Source organism: Leucopleurus acutus (assembly GCF_964270905.1).
Source record: "Leucopleurus acutus genome assembly, chromosome: 3".
Lineage (NCBI taxonomy): Eukaryota > Metazoa > Chordata > Mammalia > Artiodactyla > Delphinidae > Leucopleurus > Leucopleurus acutus.
Window position 1 is genome coordinate 3,403,597 of NC_139145.1, and position 22,389 is coordinate 3,425,985.

The 22,389-nt window shown below is 54.3% G+C and overlaps 2 protein-coding genes across 5 annotated transcripts; one reads left to right on the top strand and one right to left on the bottom strand.

Annotated features, from left to right (window-relative positions):
• Nucleotides 1-1,254: 1,254 nt before the first annotated feature.
• On the top strand, nt 1,255-11,634 carry FSD1 (fibronectin type III and SPRY domain containing 1; the record flags this gene model as incomplete). 3 transcript variants are annotated; one of them, XM_082837305.1, is made up of 13 exons in its annotated part: nt 1,255-1,269; nt 2,270-2,365; nt 2,533-2,664; nt 3,434-3,535; nt 4,229-4,251; nt 4,422-4,543; nt 5,070-5,279; nt 8,479-8,577; nt 9,404-9,563; nt 9,911-9,990; nt 10,982-11,233; nt 11,336-11,424; nt 11,524-11,634. In XM_082837305.1, 13 exons carry the CDS (start codon nt 1,255-1,257, stop codon nt 11,632-11,634), a joined length of 1,491 nt encoding a protein of 496 aa, XP_082693431.1. The 3 variants fall into 3 exon arrangements, with proteins under 3 accessions (XP_082693431.1, XP_082693430.1, XP_082693432.1); XM_082837304.1 differs by lacking the exon at nt 4,229-4,251 and having other exon boundaries at nt 3,434-3,539; nt 4,394-4,543; XM_082837306.1 differs by lacking the exon at nt 8,479-8,577.
• Nucleotides 11,635-12,077: 443 nt separating this feature from the next.
• On the bottom strand, nt 12,078-21,839 carry STAP2 (signal transducing adaptor family member 2). Of its 2 annotated transcripts, none has more exons than XM_082835462.1 (13): nt 21,654-21,839; nt 17,939-18,010; nt 17,673-17,799; nt 16,052-16,104; nt 15,452-15,552; nt 14,836-14,970; nt 14,414-14,483; nt 14,225-14,327; nt 14,034-14,099; nt 12,905-13,060; nt 12,726-12,818; nt 12,569-12,649; nt 12,078-12,314 (listed from the first exon to the last, which is right to left on the bottom strand). In XM_082835462.1, exons 1-13 carry the CDS (start codon nt 21,753-21,755, stop codon nt 12,172-12,174), a joined length of 1,302 nt encoding a protein of 433 aa, XP_082691588.1. In that variant the 5' UTR covers nt 21,756-21,839; the 3' UTR covers nt 12,078-12,171. The 2 variants fall into 2 exon arrangements, with proteins under 2 accessions (XP_082691588.1, XP_082691589.1); XM_082835463.1 differs by having other exon boundaries at nt 12,186-12,406.
• Nucleotides 21,840-22,389: the final 550 nt, after the last annotated feature.

The window sequence follows — 22,389 nt, forward strand, 5'->3', positions numbered from 1 at the left end:
TGGGGTTCCACTTCCTGTCACCTCTTGCCTCAGTTTCCCAGAAGTTTTTTTTTTTAATCTGAAAAGCAGTAGGCGTATGTGGTGGAGATCATGTGAGCGAAAATCCTTCTAAAAGACTATACAAACACACCTAGGCTGGGGGGGACACATTGAAGGGCAGGTGAGGCAAGGGGAGGGGAGGGGAGCAGGTGGCAGAGGCCTGAGCAGGGGACAGAATGGCAGAATCCCAGCCTCAGTTATTTTGCCCCCAAGGTGTCTTCCTTTGGGGTTCAGAGGAAGGGATTTCTGCTAATGGCTTTGAGTCCCACGGCAGATAGGGTGGCTCCCCTGTCCCCACAGCCTGGGGAGAAGATTGGGGGCCCAGTCGAGGGGGTTCACAAGCTCTGGACTTTCTCCCAGCCCTGCACCCATCACCCCACAGCCGGCAGTACCCACCCCGGAGGAGGAGGCAGACTCCTAGGCCTCAGTGTCTCACCCCTAACCACAGTGTGACCTCCTTTTTTTCAGCCAGAAAGAAGAGGGTCCGTGTTCTTGGCAGAATTGTTCCTGTCAACCACAGGGAGGCCCCTGCGGTGGCGCTCTGCCCACACTTCCCCAGGAAGTGCCTCCCAGCCTCCTCCTAGCCCTATGGATTCTGGGCAGGCAGAGAGGCTTCTGGAGGAGATGTGAGAGCCTGGGGCTTTGTGGGATGCATAGGAGTTCAGTTGTGATTTAGGGAGGGAAAGGCGGCTTTGGAAGCTGAACATCCGCTTGTGCAAAAGACTTTGGCTTTTCAGTAAATGTAAGGCGTGAGTAGTTGCGGGGGGCAGATCTCTGGGCCAGGTGGAGGTGGGTTGCAGTGGAATTCCAGTTTGAGTGGCAGCTGAGAAGTTGTGTGGGTGAGAGAGTGGGGAGACTGAGGCACTAGGAAGACTAGGGGTAGGCTCAAGGCCACACGGCAGTCGAACCCAGGCATCCTGCCTCCCAGTTCCGGGCTCTCTCCAGCTCAGACATCATTAGCAATGTCGCCTGGTACGACCCAGGCTCTGGGTCTCGGCTCTCGGCGACCCTAGCGCAAGAAGGACTACATTTCCCAGTCTGCCGCGAGGGGCGCGCCTGCGCCCTGCGGCCAGTGATGGAGCGCTGACTGGGGACGCGGCGGCGGCGGCGAGGGCTCGGCGGGCCATTGGCTACCGGCAGCGGCAAAGGCAGCTTGGGGACTAGAAGAGCGAGTGAGACCCGCGGCCCTGGCCGGGGACGACCTGGGCTGCAGCCATGGAGGACCAGAGGGTAAGACCGGGGCGGGGCGGGGCGGGGCGGGGCCCGCGGCGGGGTTAGACAAGAGGAGGGGACCAGGTGATGCCGCAGCTACCTCCCCGCCCCCCCGCCCCAGCTGCTCTGCGGAGGAAGCCCCACCCCCACCGCAACCGCGCCCGGATCTAGCCCCGATTCTAGACTCGGCGCCCCCCCACTCTCGCCACGACCCCACATCATCTTGGCCTGGGTTCGGACACATCCCCTCCATGTCCCCCTCGCCCTCCCAGTACCCCGGACCCAGCCTTGACTCCATCTCCCACGCCTTCCACCCGGATTGCGGACCAGGTGTCCCGGCCCCCGCCCCGCCCCGCCTCGGAGGACGCCCCGCCAGCTCAGCACTGGTGACCCCATCAATCCCGCGCCCCCAGGAAAAGCACCCGTCGGAGGCCTGGGTTAGGGATACAGGCCCCAGCAGCATCCCCCAACGCGGCCTCCTTCCCTCCCGCATCCCCTCTTCCAGGCCTCCTTGCCTTTCTCCACTTACCTGGCCTCTCTAACCCTCCCTCAGGTACCTTCTTTCTCCTTGCTAATCCCTTTTCCCAGCGTATCCCCTTCCCCAGATGAGCCCATGTTCTGTAGGCCTCCTTTTCCTCTGGGGTTTCTTTCCCGAAGCTAGTCCCTCGCCCTGGATCATGCCCTGCCCTCAGGATATAGGTACCTGGTTGAAGGCTTTGTGCTCAGGCAGACCTAACTGGGGCCCAGGGTCTGTCCCTTCCTGAGACGCTCTCTCAGAGCCTCAGTTTCCTCCCCTGTGAAATGGGCACGCATAGGGTGCCTAATGCCTGCCCGCTTCCTGAGGGATGTAGGGCCAGAGCTCCGCCCAGGGCCTGCTCTTGGTGGATGCCCAAGCTCATTGGCACCGTGGCCCCCGCATCCCCTCCCTGGATGCCTGGAGGACAGAATGGGGAGCCTCAAGTCGGGGAGCCCGGCCAGGCTGAGGGGCTTACCTGTGTGCGCGCTTCCCTGGGGGCAGGAGGCTCTGCGGAAGATCATCACGACACTGGCTGTGAAAAACGAAGAGATTCAGAGTTTCATCTACTCCCTCAAGCAGATGCTGTTGAACGTGGAGGTAAGGAAGTCACCCCCCCCAGGAGGGAGGGAGGGGCAACCATACGAGCTAATCTGCTGATGTCCATGGGACTCGCGGGCCTGGCTGCCACGGCCAGGCCTGTTTCCCCATCTGAGCACCGGCTTTGACAATCCTACCCCTTCTGACCCCACAATGTCTCTCCAAAGGCGAACTCGGCCAAGGTGCAGGAGGACCTGGAAGCCGAGTTCCAGTCCCTCTTCTCCCTCCTGGAGGAGCTGAAGGAGGGCATGCTCATGAAAATAAAGCAAGACCGTGCCAGCCGCGCCTACGAGCTGCAGGTGTGTGTGCGGGGGGGAGGAGGAGGGGGCGGTGCTCTCCTGGAACCCCGCCCAGACGCCATCCTCCATCCCACCCCTCGCACTCAGCAGAGCCCAGCTGGCCTAAGCATCTTCCTCCAAACCTGCCCCTCCTCCCGTGCCCCTTCCCAGAGATGTCCCCAAGTGTCCCCGGTGTCCAGAGCCAGACCCTCTAGCGGTGTCGGCCACACCTCCTCTTTTTTCCTGGGGTCTTCCCAGCCTCCTCCCTGGCCATGACCTATTAATGTCCCACCCACCTGCTCTCCTTCTTAATCCCCTTTCCCATCCACCCCTCCTCTCCACGGCTGCAGCCCCACCCGTACATCTGGCTTTTCCTCCCCACCTGTCCTCACCCAGCGCTTCCAATTTCTCAGCCCTTCCCACTGGTGCCCCAGATCTGAGGGCATCACCCCTTGCCAAACCCCCCCTGTGAGTCTCCTGGGGTCTCAGATTCCAAGCTGGGGTCGCTGGAGGTTGCACCAGAACCTCCTGGGCAACCTCCTAACACCCCAGATTCCCATCCCTGGGGGATGTGGAGCCCTGGGCTTAGATGTGGCCTGGCCATGTGCATTTCTAAGGAAGGGATCCCCAGGTGGTTCTGATGCCCTGCCTGCAGAGGGCCAGCCTCCCTCTCCCACCTGCAGTTGGAGAAGGGCATGGTACCCTGCATCCCGAAGGCGGTGGGGAGCCCTGGGAGGGCTTGAGGCAGTGGAATAAGGTGTCTCTTCTCTCGGTGCCGTGGCACCTGCAGAACCAGCTGGCTGCCTGCACGCGAGCTCTGGAGAGCTCTGAGGAGCTTCTGGAGACGGCCAACCAGACCCTGCAGGCCACGGACCGCGGGGACTTTCCTCAGGTAGGTGCCTCGGGAGCCAGACTGGTAGGGCTGCCAGATAAAATACAGGACCCCCAGATACATTTGCATTTCAGATCAACTACGAGTAATTTTTTAGTATAAGTATGGCCCATGCAATATTTAGTCTAAGTACATCCCAAAGATCACATGGGACATACGTTAAAAAGAACAATTCATCGTGGTTGATCTGAAATTCAAATTTAAGAACAAATAAATTTTTTAGTATATCTCATACAAATGTTTAGTATAAATATTTCCCAAGTGTTGCATGGGACATATTTACACAAAAATACACATTCATTCTTTATCTGAAATTCAGATTTAACAACGAGTAATTTTTTAGTCATATGTCACGTGCGATATTTAGTATAAGTGTGTCTGAAATATTGGATGGGACCTACTTATACTAGAAAATTATTTCCTGTTTATCTGAAATGCAAACTTAACTGGGCATCCTATAAAATTTTTATTTGCTAAATCAGCCAACTGTATGTACTGGGTACTGGGTGGGAGGTGGGGGTGGGAGCCTGTCTTCGCCCCCATCCCTTCGGGGCACAGCCAAGGTTTTCTGCCCCAGTGTTGGGGCACTTTGCCACATAGATGCCTGGCTGGGCCTCAGTCTTCCTGTCTGTATACTGGCTTTCAGACTCAGTCAACACAATTCTTTGGATTTTATTCTGTCCCTCTTTCTAGGCTGCCAAGCAAATCAAAGATGGGTAAGATGCTGGGACCTGGCTCCCACCCCATTGCCCCACCCCTGTTGTGAAGGTGGGAATGCCCAGGTGAGGGTCCCTTGGCCCAGAGCACTGGACAGGAAGAAGGGGGAGGGGGTCCCCTACACACACCTCGGAGGACTAGGCCTGGGCGTCCACCTCCTTCCCTGCAGTGTGACGATGGCCCCCGCCTTCCGGCTGTCATTGAAAGCCAAGGTCAGCGACAACATGAGTCACCTCATGGTGGACTTTGCACAGGAGCGGAGGATGCTACAGGCACTCACGTTCCTGCCTGGTGAGAGGGGAACTTGCTGGAGGGCCAAGATTGCAGGGAAATGGCCCGGGAGTCTGGGGGGCCCTGAGACAAGGCCTAGAGTAGGGCTGACAGCCATTTGTGGAAACCCCAGAAGGCCCCGCCCTGGGGTGGAGCCCTGAGAGTTCCCACCCCACGGTGGATGGAGCCATGAGTAAGCCCCACCCTGTGACAGAGCCCTGAAGAAGCCCCACCCACCAGGGGTGGAGTCCCATGGAGGCCACACCCCCAATTGGTCGTGTTCTGGAAATGTTCTTCATCTGAATGGTGGAATCCAGAGAAGGCCCAGCCATTTGTTGGTTAAACCCTGAGAAAGCTCTTCCCTACCCTCCACCCTTTGAGGAGGTTCCACCCCCAGGCCCCACAACCCAGAGGGGCCCCGCCCCTAATCCTGGGATCCAGAGGACGCCCCGCCCCCAAGAAGGTCTATTATGTGGGTGGGGTTACAGCAAGGCCCGCCCCTGCAGGCACAGCGCCCTGACACCCCTCTCTGCTCTGTCCTGGGCAGTGCCTAGTGCCCCTGTGATCGACCTGGCCGAGTCCCTGGTGGCCGACAACTGTGTAACCTTGGTGTGGCGCATGCCGGACGAGGACAACAAGATTGACCACTATGTGCTGGAGTATCGGCGGACCAACTTTGAGGGCCCGCCCCGCCTCAAGGAGGACCAGCCCTGGATGGTCATCGAGGGCATCCAGCAGACAGAATATACCCTGACCGGTAAGGGCAGCTCAGCCTTCCCCATCAGTCAACCTGGGGCTCATGGACGATCCTCAAGGCACGTGGGGTGTGAGAGCAGCCGGGCTGGACCGGTGGGGAGTAGCAGAAATAACAATGATGAAAACGATACTGGTGACAGCCACTGTGCCACGTGTTGAGGGCTTACTACGCGCTAAGCATTTTACCCACATGTAATGGGCGTGCTTCTTATCACCATTTTACAGATGAAGGAACTGAGTGAGGTACCGGCCGAGAGGGCCTCCTCCATCCCTGTCTTATCTCTATGATCCAGCATTCGTTCATGCATTCATTCATTCATTCATTTTGACTTGATGTCTGCAGGGTACCAAGCACCATCCTTGGAGTAGTGGGGGAGCAAAGTGGGTGAAAATCCCTCCTCTGGTGGACTGGTGTTTGGGGGGCTACCCTCCCAGGATTTGGGGATTTCCTTGGCAGTTGTAAGAGAGCAGAAAGCCTGGGGGAATCCGTCCAGCTGGTAGGGGAGGGTCTGATGGAAGATAAAATGAGGGGTCCCTAATGAGTTAAGAAGCCATCCTGAGCCAAGGGAAACCCTCAGGGGCGGGGAGAGTCTCGCTGACAAGATAACTATCACCACCGCTCTTGGGCTGTAATCAGCATGCATGGTTACTAATGAGAATGCTAATTGCAGGAAGGAAAAGCCAGCAACCTGCCAGAGGGCCTGAGAAACTCTTGGCTTATCCTTTGCATGGGAATCAAAATAAACACATCCCATTTTTTCCCCCAATCTTTTTTTATTGTGGTAAAACACACATAACGTAAAATTCACCATCTTAACCATTCTTAAGCGCACAGATCAGCTGTTCACTGCGTTCATGTTCATGATGTTGTGCTAACATCCTCCCCACCATCCATCTCCAGAACTTTTCATCTTGCAAAACTGAAACTCTGTCCCCACTAGCTTTGTTTGTTTGTTTGTTTGAACTTTTTGGCCACACCACACGGCTTGCAGGATCCTAGTTCCCCGACCAGGGATCGAACCCGCACCCTCGGCAATGAAAGCTGAGTCCTAACCGCTGGACCACCAGGGAAGTCCCCCTGTCCCCATTAGACGCTAACTCCCATTCCCCTCCCCGCAGCCCCTGGCACCCACCATTCTACTTCCAGTCCTTGCGATTGTTACTACTCTAAGTGCCTAATATAGGTGGAATCACACAGTATGTCTGGCTTATGTCACTGAGCATCATGTCCTCAAGGTTCATCCACGTGGTACCCTGTGTCAGAATGTCCTTCCTTTTTTAAGGCTGAATGATAGTCCCTTGTGTGGCTATACCCAGCTTTCTCTAGTAGTGGCAGCTTACATAACCAGAACTCAATACCAGAACCAGAAAGCTGATACGGGTACCTTCTGCAGTGTTGACTCGCTTTTCACCAGTTTTACACGCACTCATTCGTGTGTGCCTGTGTAATCCCATGTGCCATTTTATCCCATGTGTAAATCTGTGTCATCACCACCGTCATCAAGGTGTAGATCTTCTCCATCACAGGCTTCTGGATGCATCCTCTTTACCTCTCTGGCCTTTTCCAAAATCCATAGGGCAGGAACTTGAATCCCTCAAAAGACCTGCGATATTCAGGATAATGATGAATTCGCTCACCTACGTAAAGAACCTATGTGGTTATTTGCAGTCCGCCTACTCTCTCGTTGATTGTTTGGAAGACAGGAAGGTTTGGGTTGAGTTTATAACTTATATTCCTTGACCCATCTCATCCTCATGTGAACCTTGCTCAGTGTTGGGGATATGATTGTTGGGTTGCAGAGTAGGAAACTGAGGCACGCACTGTCAAAAGTCAGATGGGTTTGTGATTCTGAAACCAAGCCTCCTGGGTGGTAGGTAGTCTTAGCTCTGGGGCAGTAGATGGCGCTGCTGAGCAAACCACCTTACTCTCAGAAAAGGGGCTCCAAGGGAGGGGGAGGCAGTCTGTGTGGGCACCTGGAGGAGGTTAACAGCCAGGCTGAGGCCCAAAAGAGAAGAGGGGGAGAACAGACTTCCAGGCAGAAGAACAGCCTGATAAGGGCTCAGAGGCCAGAACACTGAGCCTTTGAGCCTGGAACTAGTTAAGTCTGCAGAGGGAACCACAACTGTAGGGAGAGGGGAGAGGAGGAACAGGGACTTTACCCTGAGGGCAAGGGGATCTATGGGAGATTTCAGAGCAGGGGGTACTAAGTGTTGTTTGGGATGCCCAGAGAATGGGCACCCTGTGAGGAATGTCCAGGAAGCAGCTGGACATGTGGACATGTGGTCTGAGCTAAAGGTTGGGCTGTGAGTGCTGTGGGTGGAGAGGCGGTGTCTGAAGGGTGAGAAGGGGACAGTCAGCAGAGTGAGGTGAGCAGGGGTTCCAGACTGAGGCACCCATACATTTGAGGCTATGGAGGAGCCTGCAAAGAAGACCAAGGGGGAGCAATCAGAGGGGGCAGGCTGCCATGGCTGCCAAGGAAAGAGAATGTTCCATGAAGGAAGGAGTGGTCAGCCAGGAAATCCTGAAAGATGAGGATTAACAAGGCCAAAGGAAGGAGAGGGAGTGAGGCAGCTGAGAGGGGGTTGTGGACAGCTCTCCAAAGAGGTTTTGCTTGAGGGAGAAGACAGCTTGATGGTTGCTTTTATTTTGTAAGATTAGAAGAAATTAATAATATATTTTTTAAAGTATAGAAATGGAGGGTAGGATATAACCTAGTAGTATGGAAAGTCTTTAAGGAACCAGGCATGGCTAGATCCAGGGGTTCCAGCAAATAACTCGCTCAGCTCCGTTCCTGACACTCATTGGCTCTAGGGCTGCATTCTCAAGGAGGCTTGCCGACGTGCTGGAAAATTTTCTCAAAAGGAGCTTCCTCCTAGCTGGTGAACCCAGAGGAAAGACAGAATCTGCTCGTTATAATACTAGAGTCCCAGGGCAGATTCTGATTGGCTAGTTTGGGTCATGTGCCTGTCCCTGGACCAATTGGTGTGACTGAGCCATAAAGCATCCTGACTGGCCAGTCTGGGTTGTGGGCAGAGCCAAGTGATACCCCACAGGTGAATGAGGGCAAGGATGGTTTCTCAGGGATGTCATTTATAAGATACTCCTTAGAATGAAGGGTGGTGGGATTACTGTGGGACACAGGGGCCTCTAATCTATTGCTCAAAGCGTACACAATGTCGATTCCTCTGTTGTCTCGTAGGTCTCAAGTTTGACATGAAATACATGAATTTCCGTGTGAAGGCCTGTAATAAGGCAGTTTCAGGCGAGTTCTCTGAGCCAGTGACCCTGGAGACACCAGGTGACTGGCTCCCACCCCTGCCCTGGCTGAGACACCATAACCCCTTACTCCCAGGGCCCCAGGGACTGGTGTCTGAGGAGAATCTTCTAAGCGGGATTCTGTGACCCTTTTTGCCATGGTTGCCAGGAAGCTCAGTGCTCGGTCCACAGTAGCTTCCTTAGCCTGAGTGTCTGGTATAAACCTGGTATTGTTCTTTGCATTTGCAGTTGATCCCATTATCCCTGGATGGTTTTTAGACACACACACACACACACACACACACACACACACACACACACACACACACACTCTCTCTCTCTCTCTCTCTCTCTCTCTCTCTTCCAAAAAATGGCTAAGCGCGCTATAGAATTGGGAATGGGATATCAGTACTGAAGACAGATTTGTTAGCCTCCCACAGTGACACCTTTGAATGTCCTGATAGGAAGTCCTTCTGCAATCTTGCGTAACTCTGTCATGCTATAGCCCAGCCCCTTTCCTGGGATTAATCCCCAGTGGAAGCACAGGGCAGCACAGTGGTTTGAAAATAGCTTCAGACCTGGGATACCTTTAGGCAACAAGCCCTTGGTCTTCACTCCTCTGGCTACATGTTCTGCCCTCTCCACTCTTCCCCATCTTGTCTATTGGTGTCTTTCTGCCTGTTGTCTCTGTATCTCTCTGTCTCTGAATCTTTGTCCATTGGTCTCTTTTGCTCTCTCTCTGTCTTAGTCTGTTTCTTTGTGTTTTTCTGTTCTCTGTCCCTGTCATGGTCTGTCTTGGTCACTGTCTGTCTCTCTCTGTGCCTCCGGGTTTCCCCATCTCTGTGACTCCCACATCTGCCTGGCCCCAGCGTTCATGTTCCGCCTGGATGCGTCCACATCCCACCAGAACCTGCGGGTGGATGATCTCTCCGTGGAGTGGGACGCCATGGGCGGGAAGGTGCAGGATATCAAAGCTCGCGAGAAAGATGGCAAGGGGCGGACGGCGTCTCCCGTCAACTCCCCAGCCAGGTAGCCTGCCCTCTCCCCTCCCTGAGTCTCTGGTGGAGGAGATCAAGCTGGACATGGACACACAAAGCCCAGTGTGCTCAAGGCTGGGGTGGAGGGAGGGGTGTGGAGCTGGGGGGACCCAAAGAGTGAATGGAGAGGAGACTTTGAAATGGGTTTTGACGGTTGAATAGTTGTCCAGATGAGGAAGGGCACTGGTGTGTTCTGACATGAGAGGCCCTGTGTGTGAAGAGAACCACAGACAGTCAGGGAATGATGAAAAGTTCCTCGTGGCTGGGGTGGACCAGGGAAGCCCTCCGATGGGAGAGGTGAGTTCTGAATTGAGACTTCCCCTTCCCTGTCGCCCACAGAGGTACTCCATCTCCCAAGAGGATGCCCTCAGGTCGTGGGGGACGGGATCGCTTCACAGCTGAGTCCTACACAGTGCTGGGTAAGGAGGAGGGTAGATGGGAGGAGAGAGGAGTACTCTGGGCAGGGCCCTGATGGGGGGTGGTGGGAGAGAATTCCTTTGGCTGGGGAAACTGAGGCAGCTATCAACAAAGCTTCTGTGGGAATGGTCCCAATAATGTGTTATTGTGACACTGGAGGAATGGGAAGATTTGGGGCTGAGGGATTAATGGGGGGAATCAGAGCTTATGGATGTTCTGGACTGGGGAGTGGCTGGGCAGGAGCTTGAGGGGGGATTTCCTGGGGTCTGTGGAGTAGCTGAGACTCAGGGAGTAGCTGAGCCTCGGGGAGTAGCTGGAAAGAACAGTTGCCTGTGGAGCAGCCAGGTTTGTGGAGGAGCTGAAGCAAGACAGGGGCTCAGGGAAGTGGCTTAGGGTGAGTGGAGGAGCCAGAGAGAGTCGCTGAGTCTGAGAAGTGGAGAGAATGGCTAGGATGAGAGGAGCGGTTAGCACCACAGGACTGATTGGATCCTGTGAAGGAGAAGCTGGAGTCCGAGGACGACCTGGAGTTCAGGGGAATCACCACTGTCCAGAAGAAAAGCTTGAAAAAGAAGCCAGGGTAAATGAGGAAGCCAGTGTGGTTTGTACTTTGTGGCAGGGGGCGGCGGGGAGGGCACAAATTTAGGGAGTAGCTGGTTTCTGGGAATGAGTGAGGAGAAAAGCTACCATCTGGTGGGGCAAGAGTGTGCAGAGAAGCTGCAGCTCAGGAGTAGCTGGATCGGGGAGTAGCTGAGGCGGCAAGAATCTGGATCCGGGGTCCAGGGAGGATGTGGACTCAGGGAGTAGCTGAGATCTAGTTGAGGCTTGGAGAAGATCCGGACTTAACGAATATCTAGGGACGCCTGGAGTATCTGGAAGGAACAGCTGAGGACCGAGCAGTATCTGGAGGGGATAGCTGGGCTCTGGTTGCCCCTTTGTGAAGGGGCACCTGGGACCAGATTCTAACCAGTCCCCCCTGCCCGCTCCGCCCCACAGGGGACACGCTGATTGATGGCGGGGAGCATTACTGGGAGGTGCGCTACGAGCCGGACAGCAAGGCTTTTGGCTTGGGGGTGGCCTACCGCAGCCTGGGCCGCTTCGAGCAGCTGGGCAAGACAGCCGCGTCCTGGTGCGTGTACGTCAACAACTGGCTGCAGGTCAGCTTCACTGCCAAGCACGCCAACAAGGCCAAGGTGCTGGACACCCCCGTGCCCGACTGCCTGGGCGTGCACTGCGACTTCCACCAAGGTGACCCCGGGCCCCCGCTGACCTCTCCGGCCACCCCGTCCGCCGTCTCTCTGCCCAAACCCCTCTTACTGGTCCCCCTGTTCCTCTTGCCCTCCACCCCAGGCCTCCTGTCCTTCTACAACGCCCGCACCAAACAGCTGCTGCACACCTTCAAGGCCAAGTTCACACAGCCACTGCTGCCGGCTTTCACGGTGAGGCCTCCTCCGCGGCCCAGGGGTAAGAGCAGGCGTGGCGTGAGGGCTGGCTTCACTACTGAGCCTCTCTGTGTCCCCCCCGATGCCGTCCCCCAGGTGTGGTGTGGCAGCTTCCACGTGACGGCAGGCCTACAGGTCCCCAGCTCTGTGCGCTGCCTGCAGAAGCGGGGCAGTGCTACCAGCAGCTCCAACACCAGCCTCACCTAGGCCTCGGGACGGCCCCTCAGCCGGGCTGATTTCGGGGGGTGGGGGCACCTCCAGGCCTCAGCTGTTTCAGCTGGGCACCCTCCTCTCACTTGCTGCTTGGAGCCTTAACCCCTGATGGGGTCACCAGTGGGGAGCGGGCACGGGGGCGGGCCTTCCTCCCCACCTCACCTCCTAATAAAGGTCAAACACTGGCCGGGCGGTGCTGCTGGTATTATTTTCGGGGCTGGGTGGCACTGGGTGTGCCTGGCCCTCTCTGGACCTCAGCTTTCTTGGCTGTAAAGTGGGCTTTTCTTGGGAATTGCCTGGCAGTCCAGTGGTCAGGACTCAGAGCCGTCACTGCTGAGGCCCGGGTTCGATCCCTGGTCGGGGAACTCAGATCCCATGAGCTGTGAGGCACAGCCCCCCAAAAAAGGCTTTTCTTGAGGGTCAGGAGGCAGGTTTTGCTGAGCTGAGGACCACCGTGGGCAGTCGTCTGAGGGAGCCCGCACTGCCCCACCCAGCCAAGCCAAACACGCAGGTCCTGGGGTCACCTGAGCTTTAATTCTGGGAGGAGCGATCTGCCTGACTGATGCGCCACACTTGGAGATGGGCCCGCTGGTCCCCTGCGCACTCGGCTGCCTGCTGCAGCGCCAGTCTCCTCTGCAGTTTCCCTTTCAGCTCTTCTGTCACATCTGCCAGCCCTGGGAGTGGGGAGGGGGGTGGTCCCTGAGGCTTCAGCGGCACCAGGGATTCCCCAATCCAGGCTGTTCTCTCTTATATCCACCCAGGACTGCTGCAGAATTTTCGGGGCCCAGCATAAAATGAAACATGTGTTCAGTGGACATGAGGAATTTCAAGATGGACCCAGCAGAGCATTAAACCAAGCGTGGAGGTCACCCATGTGTGACTACACGGGTCCCCCGCTTGTGAAGCCCACCCTGCATTGACCCCTTACCTGTGGTCGGGGAGGAGGAAGCCTGCGCTGAGCTGACTGCCAGCTTCCTGGCCAGGCCACTGTTGAGGCCTTTTTTGGGCTCTGGTGGAGAAGGTAGATGAAGGCTGAGGCTGGCTCTTGGCTGGATGGGAAAGGGGCTGGGAAGAGGGACCCCTACCTGACTTGGGCACGATGGGTGGCTTTGGAGGCTTTGCCTGAAACATGGCCAACTTCCTGGGCTTCGGGACAACTGGTCGACTAGGGGAAGGCACTGCATGGACAGAGATGTGGCATATCACATCCAGTCATCAGCCCGCTCCTCATTTCCAACTCTCATCCACCCCGGCCGCCACCCACCGTCCCCGTTCACGTAGTTGGCAGCTGGGTCATCTTCAATGGGGATCACATAGTTCTCATCCTGGTTCAGTAGTGGGGGCAGCTTGTCCTGGCTGGACACAGGCGTGATGGACGAGGGAGGCAGCTGCTTAGGGCCACCCCTAGGGGCTGCGGGACCTGGTGGGAAACTGTGGTCACTGTCAGGGCCCACGTGGTGCAGAGACACCTCAGGATGAGGATGTATGTGCACACCTCGTTGCATGCATGTGTGTCTGTGCACGTGCCCGTTTATGAGTCTGTGTGTGTGTCCCTGTTTAGCATATACATGGACACTGGGTGAATTTGCAGCAGTTGAATATATGCAAAGGGTTTATACACACATGTGTGCATGACATCGCATGGATGCTAAGGTATGTGCTGGGTCGCTTGTCTATATTAGTGTGTACACTAATTTAGTGTATGTGTAAAAGTCTGAATTTGTGCTCTTGAGTGGGTATGTCTGCATTTGTGTGTACGTACGTGATTGTGACGTGAGGTATGTATATGTGTGCTACATGGGACTGGAACTGTGTGACACCTGTATTCATGCATGTGTGGAGCCACTATCTACATAGGAGCTTCTGATGATGCAGGTGGACACATACAGGTCTGTGTTCATGAGTGTGGCATGTATGTAGGTATGTATACTTGGGCCCATCATGCACGTGGGGTCCGAAGCATCTGACCAGCCCAGGGAGAACTATACTGCTCACTCCACAGATCTTTCCAGTCTCTTCTTGCTTCGTAATCGGGACTACCTCCCATCCTGATTTCCCATCTCTACCTCCTGAAATCCTTGGGGACCTTCAGCAAACAGCCCCTCCTCCAGGAAGACTCCCCTCTACTCTGCCCTGCCTCCTCTTCTCCCAGCTCTAGGTGCCGCGCCTTCCCCTCCCACCCTCCAGCCCCAGGTTCGACTCCTCAGGGCTGGGACTGTCTGTGCCCAGCCATGCCCGCCCCCTCCATAACCTGGAAGCCCCTAGAGAGCAAGGTCTGGGTAATTTCTCGGTCCCTGCAACTCTGGGTAGAAGATTGGGCACAGGTGGCGCCATGAGGTTCCTAGGTCTTTCCCCACTCTGCCCCAGTGGCGACCGCGGGGACAGGGCATCACCTGGGCCGGGGGCCGAGGGCGCCACCCACACACTCTCGCCATTCTCTTTATCCGCCTCCACGTAGCCTGGAACAGAGAGGGCGGCCTGGAGGAGGCACGGCGGCTGGGGGCTGACCCAAGGGTGTCCGGGTCGGGGAGGGGGCGGGAGAGGCGTGGACTGGGCCCCCAGAGTTCCCTGAGGCTGCACCAACCAATCACTTTCTCGTAGTCATCGTCCAGCAGGAAGGGCATCAGCTGCTTATTGGAGTGCGACACGAAATAGTTGACCACTGCGTCGAGCGAGGTGCAGGAGAACTGGGGTCAGATAGGGGATGTTATCAGGGCTGGCGGGGAAGGGGAGCAGACCTTTGCAATTCCCGGGACCCGGGCCCAGCGCTCACCGGCTCCTCCACGTCGATCACGTACTTGGGGCCCTCGCGCTTCACTCTGTAGTGCCGGACCACCGGCGTCCTGCAAGGGCAGGGGCGAGTGAGTGGCCTGGGTGAGGACAAAAAATGGCCTGCCCCTCGTCCGGGCCCCGCCACCATGGAGGGCCCAACCCCGACTTGCTCCCCTGCACACTGACCACGCCACATCCTGGCGTGGGTCTCTGCAGGGGACCAGGCCCTCGAAAGACTCCACCTCCTAGAAAAACCCTGCGCCTGGTCCTGGCCTAGCCCCCCAGGAGGACCGTCCTGTATGGATTCCATCCCGGGAGACCCCACCCCCGGCTCCACATTCTGCCTGGCCCCGCCCCTATATATGACCACACCCCCGCATCCGACGCCCCTCCCACCCCGGCGCCGGGGCCACGCATGCGCACCCGTTGAGCGTCTGGAGCGTGCTGACCGACACTCCGCCCGCGCCGTCCCCGCTGGGCCGGAGCAGCAGGTTCCCGCACTCGGGGTGGCGCTCCAGGAGTAGCTGAGCCTCCAGCCGGCTCACTTTCAGGAAGCACCTAGGGCGGGTCGCGTCACTAACCAGGACAGGCCCCGCCCCCAGAGACACAGCCACGCCCTCCCCACGTAACCCCGCCCCTGGGCACCCAGCCTTGCCCTCCCGTCCACGACCTGGTTCCTGGAGACCCTGCCTTGCCCGACCCCAGGCCCAGGCTCTGCCTCCGGAGGCTCAGGCTATCCTGCGGGCACACAGGCCAACACTCAGAGACCCATACCCGCCTCCCAGGCACCTATACCCTCTCCTGTAAAACTTGTCCCGCCCCCAGGCACCTAGGCTCGCCCATGGAGATCCAGGCCCGCCCCCAGGCAGCTAGACCCGCCCCAAACACCCAGTAGGGCTCCCAGCTGTGAGACCTAATCCCCGCCCCTGCCCGGATGCAGTCTTACGCTCAAGACCCAACGCCTGGAGACCCCGCTCACTGCCCTCTCCGGCTCCATGCTGTCCAGCCCGCCACCATCCTGGAGACCCTCGGCACTTACGAGGGCATCTCGAGCGCACGTCGCGCCTCTTCTTTGGCCAGGACTTCGGCCATCATGTACAGGTGTCCAGGCAGCAGGTTCAGGTTAGACGGGACACGGAGCTGAGGGGGGCATTGGGGCGTCAGGGAATGGGAGGCTGTGACTATGTCACAGAGGGGCAAACTGAGGCCAGAGTGCGGATACAGCCAGGATGGGAACCCAGGTCTGGGGGCTCCAGAGCCACCTGACACCTCAGGGGCAAAGAGGGCATAGAGAGGACTTCGGTGATGAGGAGGACAGAGCAAATGCTAGCATGTAGGGTCTCAAACTCAACGGCCTGCAGGGGGCAGACTGGGAACAAATGGGTAACCTAGAAATCAGGAATGTTTACTAACACTCCTAGTTTTTAAGTGATAGCAGCTGACTTAAATTTATAGCACTTTGTTGGCAAAACAAAAGACGTTTATGGGCTACATCTGGCTCATAGGCCGCCAGTTTGTAACCAGTTTGCTCTACTGGAGAGGTTTGTTTGGGGAATGAAGGTTGGAAATTAAAAAGAAGATTTCCGAGCAGGCCTAGTGGGGAATGGGGGAGAGAGGGGCCGAGGACGACCACTCTTACCTCCACCACCATCAGGATGAAGCCTTTCCACATCTCCCGAGACTCCAGACTCTCTACCTAGGGAGGGAAAGAAAAAGATTTTGTGTCGATGAGCCTCGGTCTAGTCATCTGTGAAATGGGAGTGAGGAATAAGAGTCCCTGTGTCCAAGGGCTGTTTTGAAGATTAAATGAGCTTGAACAGGTTAATTTAGAATGATGTCTGAATATAAGTTCTTAGTAATATGGGGTACTGTTATTCTTTAATGTTATTACATCAACATTTTAAAAAAACATAAGTCAGATCATGTATCTCCTATGCTTGAAACCCTCCCTTGACTCCTACCTCCCTCAGGGTAGAAGCCCAGGTCCTCCTGGTCACCCACAGGCCCTGTACAACCTGCCCCTTCCCCCCACCCCCGCAACCCTCATTCCCTTCCTCTCTCCCCCTCTTTCACTCTGCTCCAGCCACAGGGGCTTTATATATATATATATATATATATATATATCTCACATCTTCTTTATCCATTCATCTGTCAATGGACATTTATGTTGCTTCCATGTCTTGGCTATTGTAAATAGTGCTGCAGTGAACATTGGGGTGCATGTGTCTTTTCAAATTATTGTTTTCTCCCGATATATGCCCAGGAGTGGGATTGCAGGATCATATGGTAGCTCAATTTTTAGTTGTTCAAGGAACCTCCATACTGTTCTCCATAGTGACTGCACCAATTTACATTCCCACCAACAGTGTTAGGAGGGTTCCCTTTTCTCCACACCCTCTCCAGCATTTATTATTTGTAGACTTTTTGATGATGGCCGTTCTTTCTGGTGTGAGGTGGTACCTCACTGTAGTTTTGATTTCCTTTTCTCTAATAATTAGCGATGTTGAGCATCTTATCATGTGCCTCTTGGCCATCTGTATGTCTTATTTGGAGGAAGGTCTGTTTAGATCTTCTGCCACTTTTTGATTTGGTTGTATTTTTTTTTTTTTTTTGATATTGAGCTGTATGAGCTGTTTGTATATTTTGGAGATTAATCCCTTGTCAGCCACATCGTTTGCAAATATTTTCTCTTATTCTGTAGGTTGTCTTTTCATTTTGTTTATGGTTTCCTTTGCTGTGCAAAATCTTTTAAGTTTAATTAGGTCCCATTTGTTTATTTTTGTTTCCATTACTCTAGGAGGTGGATCCAAAAAGATATTGCTGCAATTTATGTCAAAGAGTGTTCTGCGTATGTTTTCCTCTAGGAGTTTTACAGTATCTGGTCTTAAATTTAAGTCTTTAATCTATTTTGAGTTTATTTTTGGGTATGGTGTTAGCGAATGTTCTAAGCGCAGGGATTTTTAATTGTCTTAGTCACTGCCTTGACACTAGAAGAGTGTCTGGTACACAGTAGGTGCTCAGTAATGTTAGCTGAAAGATTGGATGATGGCAGTGATGGTCTTTGTGGATCAGATCTTGTTCTGGGCACTTTACATATATTATCCCACTTTTCAGTTGAGGAAACTGAGGCCCAGAGAGGTTAAGTGACTTGCCCAGTGTCACCAACCCAGTGGTAAACTTTTTGTGACTCCATGCTACTATGTGTTAATGGTGGGTGTGACAAGAAGGAAGGGTCTCCTACCAGCCCCACCTTAAGACACCTACCTTGAACTTGATCTCCTGGTTCCGCAGGACCAAGCAGAAGTGGGTGCCACGGTCATGGGAGCTCCCCCAGGGAGCTTCATCTGTGAGCTTCACAAACATTCCTAGGTCTAGCTTCTCCATATGCTGGGGGCACAGTAGACAGGGTCTGAGCACGAGGCCTGTGGCCCCTCAGGCCCCCTGTCTTAGACATACCATCCACGTCCTCTGCTTGGTCCCTGGGGTCAAGGTGGGCCAATTCTTGAGCCTTCATTTCCATCCTTACCTGGGAGTCCCGATTGCTATTGTAGAAATAGAGAGTCAGGCCCTGGAGGCCTGCCCAGAACTTCTTGTAATCCTGTGGACCAGAGTTGGAGAAAGAGAAGGAGGTGAGGTGGCGAGGCTGGGTACCTCCATCATAGTCTACCTCAGGATGTTTGCACTGGCTGTTCTCTCTGCCTGAACACTCTTCTCCCAGATCTTTAGGTAGTTTCATTCATCACCTGCTTTGGGTCTGTGAACAAGCGTTGCCTTCTAGGGGAGGCCCTCCTCATCCATGGCCCAGCTTCTGGGGATCTGTTACTCTCAGAAAGGACCAAACGGAACCTACAGGGGTGGGAGCTTTAGGAGTAATTTGTGCTAACTCACTTTATGGTTTTCCATGCATCCACCCACTCATCCATCTGTTCCGCCCTCCCATCCTTCCACCCTCCCATTCACCCATACATACATATAACCCCCTGTCCCCTTATCCACCCTGTAAATATTAACATCTCCTAGGTGCCAGGCACTGGGCTAGGTGCTCAGTCTACAGTCAGAATTTCACCAGGCTCTGGACACTAGAAGGTCTGCAGATTCAGGATTTCCCCCTCAGGATTCCGAATTCCAAATGTCCTAGCTCTCTGGAGGCCGAAGGGGCTGATACAAATCAGATTATAAGATTCTAGAATTTGTTTTTCACCAAATATTCCCTGAGCACCTACTCTGCGCTCAGCTCTGTTGCAGGCAAAATAATAAATGGGGCATGGCTTCTTTTTCTAAATAGATGATGTTTCGGGAATTCCCTGGCGGTCCAGTGGTTAGGACTCCGTGCTTTCACTGCAGGGGGCACAGGTTCCATCCCTGGGGGTGAGGGTGGGGGTGGGGACTAATATCCCGCAAGCTGCATGGTGCGGCCAAATAAAATAAAATAATGATGTTTTAGAAAGATAGAGAAAGCATAGATACTTAAATCCTCCAAAGAAGAGAAATTAGCACCCTCAGGGAGGGATAGATCCTGGACCAAGAGATCACAGAGGAGGAGAGAAGCCCTCCAACTGGGAAATCTGGGAAGACTTCCTGAAACAGGAGGTACTTTAATTAGTCCATAATGATAATGAGGGTAGCTCTTATATTGACAGCGATCAAGCATCCATCAATCCACCTATCAATTCATCCATCTGCCTACCCATCCGTTCATCCAGCCGCGCATCCATCCATTCATCCTTTTTATCAACTTATGTACTCACCCACACATCCATCCACCTGTCTACAAGCATACCTCATTTTATTGCACTTCACAGATATTCTGTTGTTTTCTTTTTTACAAATTGAAGATTTCTGGCTACCCTGCTTTGAAGAAGTCTTTCGGCGCCATTTTTCCAACAGCATTATTTTAAAATTAAGGTACGTACATTGTTTTTTTAAGATAGAATGCTATTTCATACTTAATAGAGTATAGTCTAGTGTAAACATAAAAATTTTATAGGCACTGGGAAGCCAAAAAATTCATATGACTCACTTGATTGCAATATTCGCTTTATTGTGGGACTTCCCTGGTGGTCTAGTGGTGGGACTCGGTGCTCCCATTGCAGGGGGCCTGGGTTCAATCCTTGGATGGGGAACTAGGTCCTGCATGCCACAACTAAGAGTTTGCATGCTGCACCTGAGAAGCCCGCCTGCCGCAGCTGAGGATCCCACATGCTGCAACTAAGACCTGGCAGCAGCCAAAATAAATACATACATACATACATAAATACGTAAATACATACATAAGTAAATAATATATATTTGCTTTATTGAGGTGGTCTGGAACCAAACCTGCAGTGTCTCCGAAGTATAGCTCTATGTATCCATCCATTCACCTATCTGTCCCTCCACCCAGTCACCCATCATCTGTCCATCCATAGGTACATACTACATATATACATTTTACATTTATTGAAGACCTACTGTGTGCCAGGCACTGGGAATACAGCAGTAAGTGATTAAACTCACATGGTCAGACCTACTTTGTCATGCACCAGCTATGTGCCATCCATTGCACATTGTTCAAGCTATCTCTGCCTCAGTTTCCCCACCTATAAAATGGCAATAATAATGGTGCCTGCCTGGGACTTCCCTGGCAGTCTAGTGGTTAAGACTCCGGGCTTCCACTGCAGTGGGCACAGATTCGATCCCTGGTCCAGGAACTAAGATCCCACATGCCTCTTGGCATGGCCAACAAAAAAAAAAAGGTACCTGCCTCAGAGACTGCTATGAGAATTGGGTGAATTAATACATGCAAAGCGCTGAGTCAGATCCTTGGCATGTTAAGAGTTATCCCTTGGGACTTCCCTGGTGGTGCAGTGGTTAAGAATCTGCCTGCAAATGCAGGGGACACGGGTTCGAGCCCTGGTCTGGGAAGATCCCACATGCCATGGAGCAACTAAGTGCATGTGCCACAACTACTGAGCCTGCGCTCTTAGCCCACAAGCCACAACTACTGAGCCCGTGTGCCACAACTACTGAAGCCCGCTGCGCATAGAGCCCGTGCTCCACAACAAGAGAAGCCACTGCAATGAGAAGCCCACGCACCGCAACAAAGAGTAGCCCCCACTTCCCGCAACTAGAGAAAGCCCGCGCGCAGCAACGAAGACCCAACGCAGCCAAAAATTAATTAAAAAAAAAAAAAAAAGAGATATCCCTCTTCTGTAACCATGCCTATGGCCTTGTCAACCCATTTTATTTTTTTCGTTTTAATTTTAATTTTATGTTTTTGGCCTCACGGTGTGGCCTGTGGGATCTTATTTCCCCAGCCAGGGATAGAACCTGCGCCCCCTACAGCGGAAGTGTGGGATCTTGACCATTGAACGACCAAGGGAGTCCTTTTCTTTTTTTTCTCTCCATTTTATAATAGAGAAAACCGAGGCACAAAGATGCAGAGTCACTCGTACACGGCGTGGGAGTCAGGACCGCGCGGAGCAGGGATGTGAACTTGGGTCTCATCCTCTGGGGCCCTCGTGCTCTTTCTTAACCCCTGAGATCTCCTGCCTCTGGATGCTTTCTAGGCTGGGGAGGATTTGGATGTGTGGAGGCCGAAGGAGGGAAGGAGGAAACTGCCAGGGCAAAGGCAGAGAAAAGCTTGGTTTGCGTCCTGGTAGGAGATGAGTATGCAGATGAGGAGGGGGATGGGCCTTAGTGGGAACCAGGCTGGGCTTTATTCTGAGAAGGACACACACACACACACACACACACACACACACACACACACACACACACACATTGGGCCCCTGGCCAGTATCTGGTTCTGTGGGACGTAGCCTCCATTAATTCTCACTGTCCCTCCTCACAATCTGTACTGACTTTGACCCCTGGATCTGAAGTTCACAGAGTTAGCTCAGGGCCGGGGGCGGGGGGGTGGCGGGGGGAGGTGTGGGAATCAGAAGACTCCCCATTTCCTGGAGTAAAGTCGCTGATCCTGTTTGTATCCGAGAGAGACATAAAGAGACCAAGACAGAGAGAGATGGAGCCAGGCAGGGAGAAATACAGAGAAAGAGAAAGAGCTCAGGTCAGAATCAGAGACACAGAGAGAGACAGACACAGACAGACAGAGGGACGTAACCTTTCCCAGCCCCCAGTCCATGCCCTGCCCCACCCAGCACCCACCGCATTATCCTGGGCCGGTTGCGGAAGTCTAGGCTCAGAGAGGTGCTGCACCTGCCTAGGCCGCCCAGCAGCGCCAGCTCCCTGGCCCGTCTTACCCGGTCTCGGGGTCCCTTCTTCTCCAGGAAGCTTTCGTGGTAGTGTGAGGGCAGGCTCCTCTTGGGCTTGGGAACCCGGGGTGGCCTCAGGGCCAAGGCCATGGCGGGCCGGGTCTTTGGCCTGGCCTCTCCCTCCGGTGGGTGCCCCAGCTGAGCCAGGAAGCAGAGAAACAGGTTCCAGGGGAATTTCCTCTCTTCCGTCAGCTCCCGAGCTCCCTCCCCTGCCAGGGCTGGATGGGGGCTGGGCCTGGGCAGGTCCCGAGATCTTAGGGAAATCCCCTCCTCTCTGGTGCCCAAAAGAGGTCAGGGAGGCCTGGCTGGAGTAAGGGAACAGAGGAGAGAGCTGCTGGGAGCTGTCAGTGCCAGGGCATCAGGAGGGGGACCTGCCTAAGCAAAGGCCTGGAAGGGAGAGAACAGAGTCTGGTGCCAGAGTCTGGACCTGCCTAAGCAAAGGCCTGGAAGGGAGAGAACGGAGTCTGGTGCCAGAGTGGTGAGGGGATGAGACCAGAGAGTGGTACGATGTCCAGGAAGCCCATTAGGCCACCTGGACGTTAGAACAATCTTGTTTGTATCTACCAAAAATCTTGCAGGGATTTTGACAGGAATAGCACTAAACCTGTATATCAGTTGAGGGAGACTTGACATCTTTTATGTCCTGTGTTGAGTCTTCCAACCCACAGACATGGTCTTTCTCTTCCTTCCTTCCTTCCTCCCTCCCTCCTTCTCTCTCTTTTTC